The sequence below is a fragment of the Cydia pomonella genome, chromosome 1, assembly GCF_033807575.1.
Source record: "Cydia pomonella isolate Wapato2018A chromosome 1, ilCydPomo1, whole genome shotgun sequence".
NCBI classification, from domain to species: Eukaryota; Metazoa; Arthropoda; class Insecta; order Lepidoptera; family Tortricidae; genus Cydia; species Cydia pomonella.
Window position 1 is genome coordinate 36627217 of NC_084703.1, and position 22696 is coordinate 36649912.

At 36.5% G+C, this 22696-nt stretch overlaps 1 protein-coding gene across 1 annotated transcript in view; it reads left to right on the forward strand.

The window, feature by feature from the left end:
• LOC133530110 (uncharacterized) overlaps positions 1–14768 on the forward strand; it is a 63161-nt gene extending 48393 nt beyond the window's left edge. Inside the window, exons 23-39 of the mRNA XM_061867947.1 lie at positions 385–551; positions 2028–2192; positions 3890–4027; positions 4344–4511; positions 4776–4886; positions 5584–5825; positions 7495–7547; positions 7647–7856; positions 8640–8870; positions 8961–9067; positions 9647–9770; positions 9844–10017; positions 10177–10304; positions 10512–10634; positions 10837–10959; positions 11479–11639; positions 12387–14768. Coding sequence (XP_061723931.1) covers positions 385–551; positions 2028–2192; positions 3890–4027; positions 4344–4511; positions 4776–4886; positions 5584–5825; positions 7495–7547; positions 7647–7856; positions 8640–8870; positions 8961–9067; positions 9647–9770; positions 9844–10017; positions 10177–10304; positions 10512–10634; positions 10837–10959; positions 11479–11639; positions 12387–12654 — 2693 coding nt within the window. The 3' untranslated portion in view covers positions 12655–14768. The remainder of the gene's footprint in view (positions 1–384; positions 552–2027; positions 2193–3889; positions 4028–4343; positions 4512–4775; positions 4887–5583; positions 5826–7494; positions 7548–7646; positions 7857–8639; positions 8871–8960; positions 9068–9646; positions 9771–9843; positions 10018–10176; positions 10305–10511; positions 10635–10836; positions 10960–11478; positions 11640–12386) is intronic.
• Positions 14769–22696: the final 7928 nt, after the last annotated feature.

Sequence of the window (22696 nt, forward strand, 5' to 3'; positions counted from 1 at the left end):
TTACGAAACGTCAAAACTATTTTTATGTGGAGGAAATTATCATAAAATTGATACAATATTGCTATTAGGCAACCGAAAGGATATTATCCTAATGGATGCTTTCACAATTCTTAACAATAAATTGTCCCGAATCTCTTCATTAATACCTACCTCATTTACTTCTCGCGTCAAAACAGCTCCTTCAAGTCTCTTTGGGTTGGGATTGACTCAAACAATAATTGAATAAATATGATTTTACCTTATTAAAATGTTACTCTTCTCAATAAAAAATAATGTGTTAGACTTACAGAAAATGTCTACTAACATTAAATTGCTCCATATAAAAATGAACTGGCGTTGAGACCATCATTCGACGCAAGAAGTATAATTATTATGTTTTTCCAGAAACCGCTATTAGACGTCCATCGGCAGCCGTCGAGTACGCTTTAGAGTTGGCGGGGGTGACAGCCTCCTGGTCGCCGAATGGTGACGAGACCACTCTTGCGAATTTGTCGATAAGAATTCGCAAAGGCAAACTTTGTGCAATAATAGGCCCTGTTGGCTCCGGAAAAGTAAATATATATTTTTTATTCCAATTATATGCTTAACCCAATTACTTTTCTGCGACCATCACCCGAAAACTATTATCTGATTCAATGCCGAAAATGATATTGCCGAATGTCACTTCGCAACCAATTTTTCGCACAATTTGATTTTGGCGAATGGCGATGTAGCAACTCAACACAATAATTCATATGATTTCCCAATCTTACGGTAAGAAAATGTATGTTATGACATCAACTTAAAAAGCACTTTTTATTAAAACGCTACGTTTTAGATGGCAGAAAGACTTGGTAATGCTAATACAAATCACAAAATGTTTATTTTTGTAAGTTCTGGCTGTTTGGTCACTGGCTGTTTATTGGCAATTTACCTAACACGATTGAATGATGAAATTTAAAATTCACAAACGACAAATGAAAAATTCACCGCTTCGGGCAAGACTCGAACTTGCGTTCTTTTGAAACACCGGACCAATCGCTTTTAACCAACTGAGCTCCCGAAGCTTACGAGAAGCGTGTGAGGTTTTCCATATCTTCTTTTTGTTTTAACATTTGTAATATCATTTGCAGACGTATGTGCTTGATAAAAAATAGCAAAATTTCGCCATAATAATAATTATCTACTAAATGACGAGTTGGCTGTATGTTTAAAGTCCAGTGAAACCTCTCTAGATTCTGTGCGAAAAAGAGTCATATAATGTACTGCCGGCCTAGCCAAGGTGACAATCGCTATCGCTTCGACAACGAATCGCTTTGTATATCTCTATCACTCTTCCATATTAGTGCGACAGTGACAGTTGCGTTTCGATCGCTACAGAGCGTAAGCGATTTGCACGTTGGCTACGCGACCTGGTTCCTTTATATTCTACCACTCTTTTCTTTCCGCATAACCCTTAGCCCTTACACCGGTGCTGCCCTTAAGCCATCCTTTTTGTGGGGACCCAAATTGCATACCGTTTTATAAGGGAGGCGTCCAGGTTTGAAAGCTTTTTTAAGATTCCATCAATAGTTCCTACAACCTGGCAGGTGCTGCCACGGCGTGCGTCTCATGACATAGGCAAGGACAGCATGCGTTCAGTGTAGCCCCAACCTAACATCTCATTAAAGTGTCAAAAGGGACTCTACGTATTGGCTTCGACTCTACGCACAGCTCTTACATGTTCGGAACACCATTGTTTCGTGATTGATAAAGATCTCCTAACCAATTTTTACCGACTAAAAAGTTATCATAATGAAAATTTGCCGAACGTTGGTAGTCAAAGTAAATCATCGGCGAAAGTAGAAATTCGGACATTAAAAGTACGACGAAAAGGAAGATTACTCCGGAAACATTGCCAGCAATAATGAACTAACGCACAGGTCTAGTCGAGATCACAGGAAGCTGGAGGAATCGCATCTAGACCGGTCACTGTCAATCTAAATGTCTTTTGGAGATCTTTGTCTAGAAAAAAATATAATACTTAACGATAAATTTGTGTTTTTCAGTCTTCATTATTACAAGTGCTGCTCAGAGAGTTGCCAATAAGCAAAGGGAACCTCAACGTCAAGGGACGATTGTCGTACGCCAGCCAGGATCCCTGGTTGTTCCCCGCAACCGTCCGAGAAAATATTTTGTTTGGTCTACCTTATGACTCCAATAAGTATAAAGAGGTATTGTACGTCAACACTAGTCATCACATACTGTGTTACTTTAAATCAATATGATTATTACATTGGAAGAACATTAACCATGTTCATTTAAGCTTCGATTGTTCATCTAAAATGGGTTTTAGGGAGGTGTCCGACCTGCATCGGATTAGTTGATCGCTACTCGTTCTATTACTGTTGGTTGGCCTTAATGGCCTTGGACACCTCACTTATTAGAAATGCCAAAAACACAATAGTTCAATGTGTGATTTAGTTAGCATTTGACATATAACTTCATATACAAACAAAATTTGTTTTTACTGAAGTACCTGTAAATAGTGAAAAAAATTATTTACCTAATATTATTCAATTAAAATAAATTTAAAAACCTGCCATTCGCGAAAAAATGCATTTTATGTCAATAATGTCTTACATCATTTTGGAAAAGAGCTGATACTCTTCAAACTTACTTCTGAATCGATTTCTATCAAACATAGCTAAGAACTACTGCAAGAAAACTCGCTTTTACGTACAAAAAATCCGCTTCGTAATCGGTCCATCTGTTGGATCGCTACGATGCCACAGATAGACACACAGAGAGACAGTTCACTCTTTTTACGTCGGGGGTTAAAAATGAATCTAAGATATATAAGGACGACTGTTGAACTTAAGACAGTGACAGTGAAAGATAAAATTGGTTTGTTTAATCTTTTGCAACCTCTAAAGAAATATACTATCGATTGGGGCAGTTCACCTAGCGCCAATCGAGCTGACTCTCGGGGTTGTCCTTTTCTCGAGTTACATGTGCAGGAAAGTGTCAAAGTATGGGTGCACACGTCTTACTAAAAATATGTCTCATAGCTTTTATGTCGGCGAGTTAAGAACTATGGTACGTATTTTTGAATAAGTACATACAAACTTGTACACTTCACTGTTCCAAGAATATTATTTGTATTTGTGATGATTTCATAAGTAACCAGGAAAATTAATATAACTTCACACACACTTCACAATAACACTTGTCAATCCTTCTATGGTTTAATTATTGCCATTAAGTTATATGAATTATCTTGTTATCTGCCGACCAGGCCCAACTACTCAAACGCCGCAAATACTCATCTTTACTGCAAGATTATGAGTTTGCGGCGCTTGCAGTGGAGACAATGGGACCTTGGTCGGCGGACATGAAAACCTTCATGGGCGCCCTGTCGGCACGGCTGGTCGATGCCTCGGGAGACCATAGGGTTGGCGCTTACCTCTCCCAACGTATATCGCTGGCAATACAGAGAGGTAACGCGGCCAGCGTTATGCCGCAAGCGGAGGGTTTGGAAGGGGTATTCTTTTTATAACAGTATTTGTTTATTAGTATACAATACAATACAAATCCTCTTTATTGCACAACCTAAGAAAAAATGTACATGGAAACACATATAATACATGAAGATAGAGGTAAACAACAGGCGGCCTTATCGCTACAGAGCGATCTCTTCCAGACAGCCTTTAGGTAGTGAAGAAATGAAACTTAATTTAACTAATTAGGAGGTGCAAAAAAACTAAATAGGAGTAGAGAAAATACCTTTTATATCTTTTAGTTTTATTTAATATTAGTTTAATTTGAAGTAGTTTTATTTTATGATGGCTAGTTTAGCAATATGGAATATTATAAGTTTATATTTAAAGCAATAATAACATAATATTATTTTTATTTCGGCTTATTCTAGGTTTGCCGGGTTTGTTGCCTGTTGCCAGATTTCAAACAATTTCCATACGGTGACCTCACTCTCGTAGGCGAACGCGGAGTGTCTCTGTCAGGAGGACAAAAAGCTCGCATTAATTTAGCAAGAGCAGTTTATCGTGAGGTAAAACAAACCTATTGTATATACCTATTGAATGTAGTTGTTTTTTTTTTGCTGTAGAATAAAAGCAATCTTGACGTGTCTTTTATTATTAATATGTATAATAATATTTTTTGAACTCTTTCACATTTTTTATTTACAATTAATCTAAACAATTGTTTCTAAGCGTTTTTGAATAATATTCTTTAAAAGGACACGTCAAGCTTGCTTATTACCTTTTTTCAAATGCTAAAAAAAACCAACTATGTATAGAGAACCCCAAGTAAACATCTTTGGATACAATTCACTTTTAAGATATTTTATAGCTTCCTTATTTTAGGCGGATATTTACTTATTGGATGACCCTTTGTCTGCCGTGGATGCCAATGTCGGCAGAATTCTATTTGAAGATTGCATTAAAGGCTACCTGCACGGTAAAACTGTGATTCTGGTTACCCATCAAATTCACTTCCTCAAATCTGCGGACACTATAGTAGTATTGAATGAAGTAAGTATTCTTATTCCGTTACGTATCTTTCTTTTGCGTATAACTAGTATAACAAAACACAAATAGATTTGGTACACATGGAGTATCTATTATGTATACTTATACGCCCGACTACTTTTCCATTTTCCTACAGGTAGTATTTTCCTACAGGTACAAAGGCATAAAATAGTGCCAGATTTATTACTGTTTAAAAGTTTTAAGTACACGAGTTAATTTAGGTAATAAGTAGCTACCTATAATTATACATATTATTTTAATTTCTAGGGTGCTATTGAAAATGTAGGTACTTACGAAGAACTCACCAAATCTGGGAAAGAATTTGCTTTACTCCTGACAAGCCCCGACGAGAATGTTGCTGAACCCGGAACTACTAAGGTAACGTTTAGTAAACCGCTACGATGGTGATTCTATCGTAGAATTTTTTAAAGCCTGACCAATATATGATCACGCGCCATATTGCGAAATTTCATTGGAACAAAAATTTTCATACTTAACTGAACTGTCACCCTATACATGAGAATAACAGCGCCCTTTTGACAATGATCATATATTTCTGGTCAGGCTTTACTTGGTTTCGATTTGAAATTTGCACTTGACATATCTAGTTTATGATTAAGAAATTAAGGGACCATTCGTCACTTTCCTTTAGACTAACTCACAGCTCACAGGCCAATTCTAGTTTTAGTTTTAGTAATGTAGTAGAATGATGTTGTTGTTGAAGAAATGTCACTATTGACACTGACAGATCAGTATCATGTTGGAAACAGATCTACTTACTTGATCTGGTGGTTAAAATGACTTATTTATGCCATCCGAATTGAAATTTTCACTATTCGTGTAGTCATGTACAAATTTTATTGATTAAATAAATCTTTCCAATTAGTACCCGCACCCTGTATTGTACATAACATATTCTGATCAACTGCTGAGACCAGCACTGGAAGTGTTATTGTCCAGTTTTAGTTTTTAACACAATCGCTTGTTTTCGCATTTACATAAACAAGTACGACTAGTACGAGTTATAAATGATTTAATGTTGGCTAATTATTCAATATTATGTCGTTAAATGTAGCTCGAAGCAAGACCATCGATGAAACGAGGTATCTCGAGAGTATCAATCAAAAGCGAAACTAGTGAAATAGAAAAGGAGCAAATCCAGGAAGCAGAAGAAAGAGCCAAGGGCAACTTGAAGTGGGACATCATTTGGACCTATCTATCCTCAGTGCAATCGTGGTGTCTCGTAGCCACCACGCTGGTGCTGATCTTGGCCACCCAGGCGACTGCTACTGCTACCGACTACTGGCTTAGTCTATGGTAAATAGGGTTCAACTTATTCAGTTCGTTGTAACATATGTTATTCGTTTTATTTTGTGGACTTAGTGGGTTGGTAAATAAAGTTATAGATTATTTTTCATCCAAGTGTCACAGTAGTTAAAAAAATGATTTTTCTTTTAAATGTTATATGGAGGTGACTCTATGACTTGTTATTGGTTGTGACAAAATCGAGACGTGTTCGGTGTAACTTAAAAAAACCGGCCAAGTACAAGCAAAATAACGTATCTTCGCGGCACTTATGTAATATAACCGGCCAAGAGCATGTCGGGCCACGCTCAGTGTAGGGTTCCGTAGTTGCTCTTCCGTCACAATAAGCTAAACTGGAGCTTAAAGTATAGTAAATTGTTAACCAAGGGATGAAACGGTACCTTTCACCCGAGTTAAACAAATAGGCAAATTTGCAGTACCTACCTAATTAAAGTAAGTCTTTTTACTATGAAGGGAAAACTTTTTGCGATAACTCAAAAACAGCTAAACTGATCATGTCCGCTATAGTTTTCATTTAATGTCTTTCTTAAGCTCTACTTCCACGATTTTTTTCATATTTTTTGGACCTATGGTTCAAAAGTTAGAGGGGGGGGACACATTTTTTTTTTCTTTCGGAGCGATTATCACCAAATATATTCACTTTATCAAAAAATGTTTCCTGAAAACCCCTATTAGTTTTGAAAGACCTTTCCAACGATACCCCACACTCTAGGGTAGAAGCGAAAAAAAAATTTCACCCCCCACTTTACGTGTAGGGGAGGTACCCTAAAAAAATATTTTTTTAGATTTTATTGTACGACTTTCTCGGTTTTATTGATTTATATATCCATGCCAAATTTCAGCTTTCTAGCACTAACGACCACGGAGCAAAGCCTCGGACAGACAGACAGACAGACGGACATGGCGAAACTATAAGGGTTCCTAGTTGACAACGGAACCCTAAAAATAAGATCTTTTTTTTTAATTATTCAATAATGGTTAGAGGAGAAACACAATATTTTATTCAATCAAAAATTTTTATTTTTACTAGATTTTATTTTTATTTTAGTTACATGAATGGAGTACACCCCTAAAAACAAACTAAGTTGCGACTTACAAAATACACCTACGTTCAAAATTTCGTGAAAATATATCTTATGATTTCAACAATTATTCTATTGTGACAAACGGCCAACTGACGGACGGACGGAAGGGCGAACATACGGGCGTAACGAAACTATAAGGGTTCCGTTTTTCCATTCTGATTACGGAACCCAAACGATTCGTTTTGATCTTACTTATTTAACTTACTCCTTTAAACTACAATTCCAAAGCTACAATTTAGATTTAAACCAATCATGTTGAAGTGATACATTTGTTGTTCAAAATCAGAGATAGCTTTTATATATATATGTAACTTTTTAACGGAGATTGGTTTTACTTAATTGCTATATTATGTTTTCAAAATATTATTACATATTTTCAGAATTTTTTTACAATATAATAAAAACCGCCAGTGTCACAACATGGTCCGTGACACTTTGGACTTGTAATTATTGTTACATATATTTTTATTAATCTTAGGACACAAATACTGTTTGGATATAAGTAATATACTAGGTAAATTTATACAGACTTCAGTCGCAAAAAAAATCATTTAATAAAAAATACGCATTTGCAGGACTAATAATGTCGATGCATACGAACAGTCTTTGCCGGCTGGGGAGGAACCCGGTAAGTAACTTAAAATGCTGACTTTGTTGATATATCTTATATTTTATAATCACGACTAGAGAATACGTTTTTTTACATGTACGTTACATGCAATTTCAGATCCCGGTTGGACTACAGAAATTGGAAACTTGCAAACTTGGCATTATTTTCTCACTTTTGGCTGCTTAATTTTGGGAATCATCGTGATCCTACACACTCGAATTTACTCCTTTGTTGTAATGACAGTCCGAGCCTCAAAAAATATTCATAATCTAATATTTAAAAATCTTATCAATGCCTTGATGAGATTCTTTGACACAAACTTATCTGGTGAGTTATATTTGTAATATTCACCAAAATGTCTGGGCCCTGATTCTTAATGTCAAGCGATTGATACACCTTACTACCATCCTAACTAGGATTATCATTAGCTTCAAAAAATAGTTCGTTAGTGCAGTGCTAATATTACTAGGCTTTTTTAAAGATACTTACTTGCTAAACGTGGTTTCACCTGTAGACTAAGTTATTCATGATTCTGAATTAAATAAGGCGTATCAAACGCTTTACTAAAGGCGTCTCCTAACGTCACTCATAATCGCATACAATTTGCAATACATTGCGGCATTTGATCGATCGATTGAAATCTTTGCTCCTACTATTATCTAAAATCACCTGGCATTTGTTGTATAAACGGTAAAAGCCCTAAATATAGTCAATATGGGTTGAAAGAAGATGTTTTTATCTATCTATCCATTTAAGAGGGGCCTAAAGCCAGGAAATTAGAAGGAAATAAAACGTGACGGAAAATATGTCGGCCTCGCGGGTTTTTAACTTTTATCTCATTTTCGTAATTGTTTCGAATTTCTGTGTGTTTTTTTATGCGGTCCACACTTAGGCGGGTCCACACAGAGTTTGTGTGGATCCGCCTAATTGCCATTGAAAAGCCGATAAAAAAATCTATTTAATAACTACAATTGCGCGTTACAATTGCGTCAAAAAGATCCGTTTTGTTCTGATCTAGAGTGAAATAATTGCATAACTATTTTTGACCTTTCATCAACAAGTAGGTATATGCTTGCGAGTATGATCCAGAAGGAATATTTAATTCGGCAGGTCGAGTCTTGAATAGATTCTCAAAAGACATGGGTGCGTTGGACGAAATCTTGCCGCGATCGATGCTGGAAACCATTCAAATGTACCTCTCCATGATAAGCATCCTAGTGCTGAACGCGTTGGCTCTATGGTGGACGATCATACCGACCTTCGTTTTAGTTATCTTATTTATCGTTCTCCTGAAATGGTACTTGAATGCAGCGCAAGCTGTGAAAAGATTGGAGAGCACAAGTAAGATATTTAAAAACACAAGTATATAAGTAAATTATATTACTTTGAAGAATATTGGCTTCACATACTAATAATTATTTTATATTACAGCAAAGAGTCCTGTTTTCGGTATGATTACGTCTACAATATCGGGCTTGTCCACAATTAGAAGCTCAGGTTCTGAAAATAGGTTAAACCAATTATTTGATGCTGCACAGGTTTGCATATATTTGTTTTAATAAAAGTTATTAATTTGCGTAAAATGTGCCACTAAAATACCATCCTTATTATAATCTTATATATACACCGTGGGCAAATTAAACCCGACAGATTTCAAAGGTGTATTCTTGACCGCATTTAGAGACTAAAATGTCATACAATGTTTTCTGAAATCGGTCTTGTTTTAGAGATAATGACAATTTCTGTGAAAATTTGTTTCTTTTATAACTTAGTCAAAAACGCCTTTTTAAGCTGTGACGCTGCCACTATGTTACTTGGTTTAGACATACCTACTGACAGATATTAAAGTTTTAAAGTAAACTCACAATTTTCGTCTGTAAATAAAAAAAAACTTTAGTTATTCGTTGTAATGATTTCTTTTCACCAAGGTGTAAAAATAAATAACGTGTCGTGTGAAAACGCAAAAGGAATTTTTTTTTTCGGCAAAACAAAAATAATTTTGGCGAATTTGGCTAAAACCCATATAACATTTTTTGCTCCTTATGACCTCAGGAATGCGTGGTTAAAATCTGTCGGGTTTAATTGGCCCACGGTGTATATATATATTATTTTTTTAGGATCTACATTCCAGTGCTTTTTATACTTTCTTGGGAGCTCAAAGTGCATTCGGATTATATCTAGATTATCTTTGTCTCGCGTACTTGGGCACTATTATTGCCGTTTTCCTCGTTGTGGATTTTGGTAAGTTACTCAACACAAAGTAGTTTCACTTATCAATTGCGAAACTCAACGAGTATATTATAAATATTTTTAGGTGAATTGATCCCAGTGGGTAGTGTGGGTCTTGCTGTTAGTCAATCTATGGTACTCACAATGATGTTACAAATGGCCGCCCGGTTTACTGCCGACTTTTTGGCGCAAATGACGTCGGTCGAGAGAGTGATCGAGTACAGTGAGCTGCCAAAGGAAGAAAACATGTATGAAGGAAGTAAGTACATATAAGTTTAAGTTTGGGTGAAGGTTCTTAACTAGTTGACACACTATACTCATTCGTTTTTTTTAAATAATTATTAACATGAGGTACGTGTTTTAATACAATATTGAACATCTTAAGTAATGCACACTAATCTGTTTATTGTCCGTTCAGAAATACAGGCGCCACCAACTTGGCCATCTCAGGGGGAGGTGCTCTTCGAAAACGTCTTTATGAGATACGGACCTGAAGATCCGCCAGTTTTGAATGATTTGAGCTTCCAAATTAATAATGGCTGGAAGGTAACAATAAGATTAAGTTACAAATTAAAAATCATTAAGTATCAGGCCGGTTTACCTAACCGCTGCAAATGTAAATATTTATCATATGTTCATAGAGGTAATGTTTAGAAAAAAATGGAATGAAAAATGGACTTGAACTTTTTTCATAAGTATTTTTTTATAAGTATTGTAACTTGGTTTTAAAATATAAGTATTGACGATTTTTAGGTGGGAGTCGTAGGCCGAACTGGGGCAGGGAAATCTTCGTTGATTTCAGCTTTATTTCAACTTTACACGATCGATGGCAACATAAAAATTGATGGAGTAAACATCAAAGACTTGTCTAAACAGGTAAAAACGTTACTCGTCTCCAAAATGTCGTACCTGCATGGTAATCTAATCAATAAATTACTGGGTATGGTGACTGGTATCAAGTACGTATAATTATACCGATCCTAAAACTTTGTTATTTCACACCGACTAACTACGCAACAACAAAATATTCTATAAATGTACCTATATCATAAACTTATCGTCATTGTTTAATTTTCAGGCCTTGAGATCGAAAATATCTATTATCCCTCAAGAACCCATACTTTTTTCCGCTACATTGCGTTACAACTTGGACCCCTTCGATACCTACAGTGACGACGACATTTGGAGAGCCTTGGAGCAGGTATGCACTAATGTTTAGTTTGCTATTCGGATCACGCAAATATTGTAATGGCAACTGATACCACGTATTTGGCATTATTCTTATGCAGCAATATAGTAGTATAGGTATAGTCATATATTGGGAATGTCGTAATGCAGGCATCATCTTATTATTCGGATGTAGTCGTGCAACTTTATTATGTAAGGGGTATCCAGGTAACTTGAACCCTTGGTAGGTTTAAACATTTATTTTAAATTAATTTGAATTAGCGATACTATAACTTTGATAAGTAGTCATCTGGATGAGATTAGCTCAGGACCGGGATAAGTGGCATACTCGAAGAGAGGCCTGTGCTCAGCAGTAGGTGATAAAAGGCTGATATGATTATAATACTAACTCGCATATCGACTTATAACCTCTGTGACAGGACTCATGTGATTAAATTGGGTATTAGTAATATTATCATTGTGTTCCGTAAGTTTTATTGATGTCCTGTTGAGTATTTCTTGAGGTTTCTTATTCGACTTATGTGTTTAATAGGTAGAGATGAAGGACGCTATATCTTCGTTGAGCTACAAGGTCGCAGAGGGCGGCGGTAATTTCTCCGTGGGACAGCGGCAGCTGCTGTGCCTGGCGCGCGCCGTGCTGCGCTCCAACAAGGTGTTGGTGATGGACGAGGCCACCGCCAACGTTGACCCTCAGTAAGACATCAATTGGCGTCCGCTTTTAGTGTTTTATGATCAGCAATATTTTTTTGTAATTTATAATGAGCAAGCAGTAGGGTTGCGTCTTAAAAGTAGTTTTAAAATGCGATATTTCTATTAGGTACCAACGGTTTGTGGGAATTGCAAAGCATCTTAAGAAAATAAAATATAATAGGAGGTCCGTAGCTCAGTGAGCCGGTGTCTAATTCCTTGGCATCAATTAACTGTCGAGGGTCAAATCAAACCCCGTTATCAATGTTACAATTCATAGAAAATTAGGAATGGCAAAACTATATAATCTACCATGGAAAACCCTAACTTCAGCATTCGTGCCCAAACTTCGCCCAAGTAAAATATTAAAATAATATTTTTACTAAGAAATAGACATCTATTCAATTCACAATAAATAGATCTCAGTAAAAATCGTTTTAAAGTAAAAACTTAAATCTCCACCCGTCCGTCCCTGAGTTCATCTAATCATTTTTTTATTATTAAAATCAATACCTGGAAAACCAACCTTTGCTCGTTCTCGTTACTCATTTTTCTAGAGATAAGACGTAGCTAAATCGATTTTTTGCCCCCGAAAACTCCCAAATATAGCAAATTTCTTCGAAATCGTCATAGTTATTTCCGAGATCCCCGAAATATATAATATATGTACAAGATTTGCTCGTTTAAATGTATAAAACACTTACCAAATTTGGTGACTTTATTGTACTTAATTTGGTAAACTTTTTTTTCAAGAACCGATGCACTGATCCAGTCGACTATCCGGCGTGTGTTCTCGGCGTGCACGGTGATCACGATCGCGCACCGTCTCAACACCGTGATGGACTCCGACCGCGTCCTCGTCATGGACAAGGGCCGCGTGGCCGAGTACGACTACCCCTTCATCCTGCTCAAGAACCCCAATAGCCTCCTCAACTTTATGGTCAAAGAGACGGGCGAAATGGGCAAGGCTCTTTACGACATGGCCAAGGCTAAATATGACAGTGAACATCCCCCTGCTTAAAGCGAATATATACTAGGTAGTTTGAATCGAACCAAACTAATTCTGTATAGGTAGCAGTGTTGGCCGAACGTTAACTAGAATTGAAAATTAACCATTACAAATTGAACCGTAAACTGTAACCGATCGTAACGGTTTACGGTTCAATTTGTAATGAATCATTTTTAATATTTTCTATTCTAATTAACTTTCGGCCAACACTGATAAGAAGTATTTGCAATGACAAACTGTGGTACCTAAAGTCATCATTGATTTGAAATTTCCATGAAAATGTGGCGTTTATAATGACAATTCCACTTTCCCTTACTCTGTTTGTTAGACGGACTACAACACTAACAAATTAGGTAGCTACCGATATTTTTACAGCTGATAGTACTCGGCTCCTGAAATATATTTAAGTATGAAACATTATAGGTTTTATGATGTTTTATTGGTGAAAATTTGAAAACAAATTTACTACCGAAATACACCATGTTAATGAGATTACATAATGAGTTCATGAGACCTCATTGAACAGATTCTAGAACTTCTTTTACCTAACACTTAACTGGCCACTTCACGTTGATAAATGATATCATATGAGTCATATGACACATTGACACATTTAAGACAAACAATTGTGGCGTTTTCAACCAAACGGGTACTTGTTGTTGATAGGGAGCGTGCACGAACTGTAGGAGGCAGCACAGGAGCCGTCAGATTTTTGGCGCGAGGCGTAAATGTGATGTTTTTTGTTCCGATGTAGCCCACAAGATGGCAGAACCTACTATGCACAAGAAAGCACGTGACGTGTAAATGTGCATGTTTATGGTTCCGATTCAGACCACAAGATGGCAGACACTCCAACGCGCACGGTCCCTATAGGGAGCGTGCATGAACTATAGGAGGCAGCACATGAGCCGTCAGATTTTTGGCGCGAGGCGTAAATGTGATGTTTTTTGTTCCGATGTAGCCCACAAGATGGCAGAACCTACTATGCACAAGAAAACACGTGACTTGTAAATGTACATGTTTATGGTTCCGATTCAAGCCACAAGATGGCAGACCCTCCAACGCGCACGGTCCCTATACTAATCGACACCGACTATGTAAGTACCTTTACTTGAAAATGTCACAATCGTTGACATGACAGAAAGTGTTAAACATCTTGTCAGTTAAATGCACATTTGATTATAATTTATTTATTTAATTCGGTAAATAAACCCAAAAAAATAAAATAAGAAGTTTTCTTTATTTCTATTTTAATTTAATTTGTTTTAGAGTAAAAAACCATTTCTTGAAACAACGGTAACTAATTTGTTAGCCCTTTATATATTTTTCTTATTGCTCTAATAAAATTGTATGGAGAACTAATGAACTACTTAAATGCCACCCACCACATATTGAACTGGCAATATCAAACTATCACTGCTAAATCTCTCGCATATATCTTGACACGAATAAAAAAAGGCATAGCACTATTTTGTGAGCCTTTTTTATGATTTTATTTTCTCAGATACATCTACGTTGTAACTATACGGAATATCTTTATGTAACAAATTTAAAAGGAAAACTATCACGAGTATGTTATTGATTGTTCTCGAGTGCCAGACTATCAAGGTTTGTGTCAAGGTACTTACAGAAAATCCTCAACGATCGATAGCGTTTATAGCGGTCAAGCGATGCTTATTATAACTTCTCTTTGGAGTATGTTTGTAGTAGCGGCTTTACTTCTTGGCCAACTTTTACGTATAGTAAAAGTTAGTTGAACAAAACGTATACATATATTTTGGAGCATTTCATGAGCTGTCCGGTACTAACCCATTTTACTTCGTGTAGGTAATTTTTTTAAATGTTTCAATTCAATGATTATTTTACTGAGCATTTTGTACATATGTTATGTCAGAATAAAAAACTCCTACACTTGCAAACCTGCAGAAAATATGCCTTTATACGGGGCAGCGGTCGACAATTTCGTGGAATGTATATGACCTATTTTTGGGCCTATTCCCTGTAGTCTTACCGGTGGAACCAATTGGAATTTACTTCCTAGAATAACATTTTGTTATTTTTTTGTCTATGATAGTTGAGAATTAATTGCTAATAAAAGTAATATAAAATAAATATGTTCATAACTGTTTATTATTTTCATACATAAGTACAATAAATTATGTAAAAGTCGTCCTACAAACCTATACTATAGTCATTTCAATCGATAGGGTAGCGACCACATGACTTAAGTCGTGTAGTGTGTTGTGTTGTACGCAAGTAACACTTTTTCAGCTCATTAAGAACTGAAACATCACATATCGTACCAAAAAAGTATTACCTACATCAAATACCTAAAGAACTCCTGTGTTTATTTTATTATAAGCCTTTTTTTACCGTGGTTTGTTCAAAGTTGTATTTACACACTGTACAGTCGGACCAGACTAAATTTTGTGGCAAGTGCTACGTTAAATATGGAGTTTATTAGTCTACTCGATGAGTTCAAACGGTGAAAAACAGAGATACTACTCATAAAATTACGAGTGATGATACCTCATTGGATTGAGAATGATGGATGGAAAAAATTATTCAAAGCGTTAATTAGCACACAAAAATTTCATAAGTTATTGACAAAAAAAGGCAGAAAAAAGGTATTTCTCGCCAATATCTCAAAAGTATTAATATTTAAGAAATATAAATAAAATATTATTATAGTAGAGAAAATTTCCAATATAAAAGTCGCTACTTGCAGAATTATATCTCAATTATTTATACTTTTTATTCAACGCTAAACACAGCCTTCCGCGCCAAATTTTCGGGATACGCGCGCGGCGTGAAAAAGCGAGTACCGCGTGTACTTAACGTCAAAGAGAATTGATTGTAATAGAGAGTAAAGGCAAAGAAAAAAAACGGGCCCCTTAGTTCGACTTCCAAACCAGATGGCGCTGTACTGCGCCATATGTTTTGCGGTCACTGAATTGTCAAACGTCAACTTTTGACAATCATAGTTACCGCAAAATCTATGGAGATGTACAGCGCCATCTCGTTTACCTATCAAATTCGAAGCACGAAACTGTCTTAGATTTTACGCATCTTAATCAATATATCTTTGGTATATTGACTATGTGCGACGTTGGTGGTGCGGGAAACACAAGCGGCGCCAACGCACAACGTGGTGACAATATGTAGGAACTATAATGGGACGACATCTTCATCCTATTTGGCAGCTGCCAACTATCAAATAAGTAATATGTCTTGTCTATTTTCTATGGGCGCCACAGCCATGTACGGAGCAAATAAGTATGCATGCATTTTCACTACCGAGTTTGTGCAAACTTGCAAAGCGTTACACATTACACTAGGTTCATAGTGTGATTCTAGCTTGGATTCTAGATTGTAGTCATAGAAAATAATACAATTTGATTAGACTCCACACGTGTCATGTGGGGTTGCGTCACGTCACGTTTTAAAATGTGTTTCGGGCTTCACTCGTTAGTCACATTATTTTTTAAACCTCAGATCTAGCGTAAGCGTCTATAATATAAACTATGGAGTGTGCAGCGATTGATAATAAACATAGATGTCGAACTAGCTCTGAAAAATGACCCCACACACATTGTGCCGAAGCGGGCGGGGCGTCAATTTTGTGCCGCGGAGCTATTTAGTTCGCAAATGGCGGCCCGTTGTGACAGTCATAGTAAGAAGTATTCAAATTATATCTTTAACGAAAGAATTATGCCTTATTGTGCGGATAAATGATGTGCTAGTCGTTCCAACCAACACTGAAAAAAATATGGGATTACTTTTCATGTATAGTTTAGCTACAATCATATTAATTTGATTTCTCTTGATCACTACCGGCTTTATATGGGGATGATGTTATGCATTTTAAACAACCATTGATATTAAGAAACTTTCATTTTTAATTTGTTCGGGTTGTTATTTTAATAATTTAAATTTGTGATAGTAAATACGAGTCGCCGTTGTAGGTGGAGGTTTTTTATGTGTACTTTCTTACTAAGTCCCGGTATCTGGCTGCTATTTATAATTTTTCGTTAAGTTTGCGGACGGCTGGACCGATTTGGCTAATTTTGGTATTGGAATATTTCTAGGTCCAGGGAAGGTTAGAACGGTGAAAATTTATGGAAAGAACACGAGGAAAATAGTAAAAACAATAATGCTATTTTTTCTCAAACTTTTAATGAAATGTTGACATGACTTACTTCAAATTAGGTCCGGAAATACTACATATCAGGTAGCCTTACACACCTAGGCCTGTAAGGCAACCTTCTTTTGTATTTAAACGTCAAATTATGGCATTCAACCAAAAAAACCTATAAGCAAAATTCTGCCATTAAGTTTTTTTTATTTTTTTGTCTTTTTCGTGTTTTTTTTTTCTTTTTTGTGTTTGTTAAATATTGTTGCAGGAATTCAAAGGGGAACAAAAATTTCATTATTTTTGCGCTACGACGTACGGTTTAGGAGATACAGCCCCATAAAGTTTTTTTTTCACTCATGCAGAAATCTTTATAGGGCTGTATCTCCTAAACCACGCACGCGTCGTAGCGTAAAAATAATCAAATTTTCGCCCCTTCAACAACCCGAAAGTAATAATAACAATCATCATCATCATCATCCTATTTTTTTAAATTATTTCATTGCAAGTTTGAGAAAAGCACTATACAAATCTCGGCGAGAAACGGGGGGGTTGCCGGCCGCATATCCCTATTCGACCTCGCTACGCTCGGCCGTCTATATCTACTTGGCCTGCAACCCTTCGTTTCACGTCCTCTATAGTAATGTACTATTCCCATACAAACTGTTCCTATGACGACGTGTTCAATGCGAATTTCTGCATGTTTGCTCTGATCAAGATGAAAATCGATATCTGAGGATCCTAGAGGTCCTTTACAATGAATACTCGTACGAGGTCAAAATTAAACCAACGCCCGCCATCTTGGATTTCTGCATTTTGGCTCTGATCGAGATGAAAATCGATATCTAAGGATCCCAGCGACCCATCATTATGATTCTGAGGTCAAATTTGGCAAAAACGCCCGACATCTTAAATTTCTCCGTGTTTGCTTTTATATGATGAATGATGATCATGATAAGAGCAAAAATGGTGATATTCAAGATATCGGGCGTTTCATTCAAAATGGAGGGTGCTTTTACCAAATATGACTTTAGAATCATAATGAAGGGCCGCTCGGGTCCTCAGATATAGATTTTCACCTTGATCGGATGAAAAATTCTAAAATTCAACTCGCGGCATTTTTTTTATTTTGATCTCAAATTCGTAAATAAAAGGCCTCTCGGATCCTCAGATATCGGTTTTCATTTTGATCAGAGTAAAATCCAAAATTCCAATTTACATACATTTACATCTGACATATTTCTGTGCCACCTAACTAAACGTCGCAGGTGCCCTATAAGATGAACGACACAATGTATTAATTGGTTCGAAGGCTTAATTGCCTTTTAACACGTGCAATAAACGAACAAATAAGAAGCCTTTAAAATAAAATAATAAATTATCATAAAAAAATATTGCATTTAAAACTAGTCTACATATTTTGCATGAAACCGTCTACCTAGAGCTGCGCTACAGCCAATCACAGCGCCTCATTTTATTATAGACCAATCGTAGTTCGGGTGGTTTAAATTGGCTAATCATGGTCAAATGAAGTTTCGTCGGAGAAAACAAGACCTGAACTTTGACGAGTTGCTATTGGTCCGTTATTATTATTGCGTGTTTTAATAGTGGGGCCACTTTTACGCTGATATTTTGTTTGACGTTAGTCTTCTATGTTTTTTTCGTTCGCTGGGAGTGTGGAATTAAAATGGGGGAAAATCTCTTATGGCAGAACTATTGCAAAAGTGACCAGCTTTCAGCTTTAAATTATAGTTCCTAATCTCTCCGGTGGCGCTAGGTAGGCTCATGGATTACATGAACCATAGAGGTATAATAATATAGAGATGAAATGGTGGAAGGGGCAACAAATAACCCGACCAAATTAGGTAGGTTAGTTTCTGTCCTCACGGGCGCACGTATATAGAACGTCGATATAAATACTAGGTCTATTATGACATTTTATTTCGGTGTATAGGTAGTATTACTTCATTGTTCTGCCGCCAGAGTGCAGCACTAGCACCTTTCGTAAACCATAGAATAACTTATACATTCTATACCTTAAACTATGTTTTGACAAGTTTTCACAGATAATAATATGACATTTTTGCATCAAGATTCAAGATGGTTTGTTTACAAAGGGCCTACCAGGAAAAGCGAAAATCAAAATTTCATTATCTGCCTCTTTATCGCTCGAATATGCTAGAGTGATAGAGAGGTTAGATAACGAACTTTCGATTTTCTTGTTTCACGGGAGACCCTCAGATTGTGGTGGATTATGGTAGTAGCGCCCCCTACGCAGAGTTTTGTCTAATATTCCCTATTGTGGCGCCGCCTATTTCATGTTTTTTGATGGACACTTATCATACATAGGGATTTTCCTCCTTTTATTCCACACTCCATAATATAAACGCTGTGACTTTTGACTACGTCATATTTCAAAAATTATTATCTCTAAATCGAGAGTCGATGCTTGTACCGTGAAATGTAGAATCTAAGCATGGACGCGGAACATGACTAAATAAATTAATATGTATCCTAAAAGCAAACTTGGTACATAATGCTTATACAATAATGGCCAGTACTACAACAAAGCGAAGATAGGATAACAACAGGTATGGGCTGCTGTGAAAAGATCTCCTGCTCTTGTGAAGCCCGAAGTATATTTGAAAATCCTCATGTTTGGAACGCTACACTAGTGTTAACGACACTCATTATATTCTTCGGCATATCCTGGCTCTATACCACTTGTTGGGAAAAATGAAGGTATTGCATTTAGTCGACACCAAACGCAAACAGTAGGAAAAGTGGGAAATATATTAAGCTCCGAACGAATGCCGAACATCTTTGTGCGAAGAAGCGGGAGGGAGTGTGCAGCTCCGTGCGCCAAGTTCTTGTGCGAAGACTGCGAATAAGGAACATATACCAGAACCTAAAATAATTGGTGCCTATTGGCTGTAATAGGTGGTAGGTATCTGTTAATAGGTGGAAAGTTTTTTTAAACATTTAAAATAATAGCAATATTATTCAATAGCTACAAATTACACACATGCCTTTGTGAGTGTTGATTTTATGTGTTCCTCTCCGTTCTTGATTTCTATATTTTTCCCGCATCATATTAATTTCTTATTTTATCTTTGACAATATCATGGCCCTCCAAACCGTGAACCTGATGTCTCCTGAGGGCACAGACTAATCTCTCTGATCTTAATGTGGTCACAAGTGAGAAATACCTAGCAATAAACAAATCCGTATTATTGTTGGGAATATAGTTCTATTATTGCTTAGCGAGAGATTTGTTTAGCTGTTTATATTATTGTTGGGGACCAATTTTACGCCATTATTCATAAATCATTGTGAACTTACTAAAAAAAGTAACATGTTATTTTTTGGCAAAACAATCATATTTGATACAAGCTTTTATGACTGTCTGTACTATTCTTTCATCATCTCTCTTCTTCCTCGCGTTGTCCCGGCATTTTGCCACGGCTCATGGGAGCCTGGGGTCCGCTTGACAACTAATCCCAAGATGTGGCGTAGGCCCAAGTTTTTACTAGTTTTTTCTTTCATCATCATCATCATTTAAGAGCATGGCTCTTGTCGGTGGAGTAGAGCCTGTAAGACACGAGGGACAGGCAAGTAATACTCATCGAGACAATTCTAACCATCCCAAACACAATTGCGCGTCGCGTTGTTTTATGACAGAGCCCCAGTGGCCACGTCCTGTGGCCATTATCAGATGGTAGGTACCATAATATGGCATTGTCACTCAACTTACATTTGAAGTTTCAGCTCAATCAAACAATGGGAAGCGGGTCTAATTTAAGGCGACGATATATACAAAAACGGCAAATTAAGGTGTTTTTGGGCAAGTTTTTCTAATAAAAGCTAAGTAGGTGGAAATGTGGATGTTACATGTTCTGGAGCAACATACAGTTTAGTTTCGAAGTAAGGAATTGGTCGGTTCCTGTATAGCATAATTAGGTACAGATGTAGTGAATAATCCTTTCCCATCCTATTTTCTCGGGATCGTTCGTATTTGCCATGCTACTTCAGTCAACTTCAGTACATTTTGTACTGAGACTGACTGAAATAGCATAACGCGTTCGTACGTTTCCGTAAAAAAACGATGAGAAAGGATTGTTCACTACATATTTATACCTAAATACAATCACTAAGAAACTGTCATGAGAACAAATTGGTCATGATTTATTTTGTCCAGAAATAATTTGTAAGTTGTTGTTTTTGTTACTTGGTACGCGAATTAAAACAAGAAATATTACTTTGCTAATCCGCGAGAAAATAACGTGTTAGTCAATCAGTGCTAGCCCGTTATACTTACTTGCGTATTTTTACATGCAATTAATGTTTCCACCCTCCCACCGCAAAAATAAATACGCAAATAAATATAACAACCCACCACCAAAAGTACAAAACTCAACACGTGTTTCGCCTCTACGAGGCATCCTCAGGAGATGCTAGAGATGTTGACGGTCTGACGCCCGACAACTGATTCCACACATTCATTCATTCATTCATTTGACATTGATTCTATTAATTACTTGGTACGCGTATTGTTCAGTTACTATTTTGGTGCTATTTTTAAAGATTAACGTTAGTTTCATTCATATATGTAGACAGCTTTATACAGATTTTAGTCACAATAACCTGGTTTCCCTTGATGTAATATTTGTTGGTTACGTTGTGCTGTTTTGCTCGACCAAAATTACAGGCGTTCAATTTACAGGTAATTAAAAATAAAAAATCCATTAATTCCGAACAATATAAATTTCAATCGAGTATTTTATAATTATAGTATATCTTTCAATTCGGTGTGCCGTAAAGCATAGGCCTCCTCCAAATGTCTCCATTGGGCTCTGTCTGCAACGATTCTCATCCACTCTCGAGAACCACTCTTTGATTTGAAAATTGGAATAGTTATGAATAACGCTAACATTGAAAGTATTTTTTTATTAACTATGGAAAATGCCCAATATGAAGAGGAGGCAAAATTTCAAAGTCTAGTGACTAGGTCAAGGTTCATAGAGAAAATAAAATGATTTATGAAGGAAAGTGAAAAAAAATACCGTCCCCCCTCCCTTATCGTCGAAGTTTACTGACGAAAAATTATGAAATATTTACATAATATTAACATTACTATACATTTTACAGAAAAAATATAATCAGACCTCTAACTTGGTATCTTTTATCTTATACCTTTAAACGAGCAATTCTTGTATATATATATTTCTGTGATCTCGGAAACGGCTCTAACGATTTCGCTGAAATTGGGTATATGTGGGTTTTTGGGGGTATACAATCTATCTAGATTAGTCTTATGTTTGGGAAAACGCGTGTTTTCGAGTTTTCATGCGTTTTTCTTTCGTCGTAGAATATGGTCGCTAATTTCTTGTTGCCGGCCACTGTCCGTCTGGTCTAGCGGGATAAGACGCGGACTGCTAAACGAGGGTTACGGGTTCGAATCTCGCCCAGTGACTAACTTTTGTTTTTTTTTTATATGTTCAAGTTTATATATTTTTTTTAATTTTTATTGTTTTAGACAAGTTTAATTTAGTAAAAAAATGTAGTTAAGATTATCACCTATACACCACCATATTACAATAAATAGTTATAACCGAGCAAAGCTCGGTCGCCCAGGTACTTTTTATTAACAAAAAACCTTTTCGAATCCAGTTTGCAATTTAACCAACTTTACGTGTGTTTATTACACCTGAAATTTCACCTTTTTTCAAATAAAAGATCATTTTTTGTAATCGGTTCACATGATAGCGAGCGTGCATGAACTGTAGGAGGCAGCACAGGAGCCGTCAGATTTTTGGCGCGAGGCGTAGGGTTTTTTGTTCCGATGTAGCCCACAAGATGGCAGAACCTACTATGCACAAGAAAACACGTGACGTGTACATGTGCATGTTTATGGTTCCGATT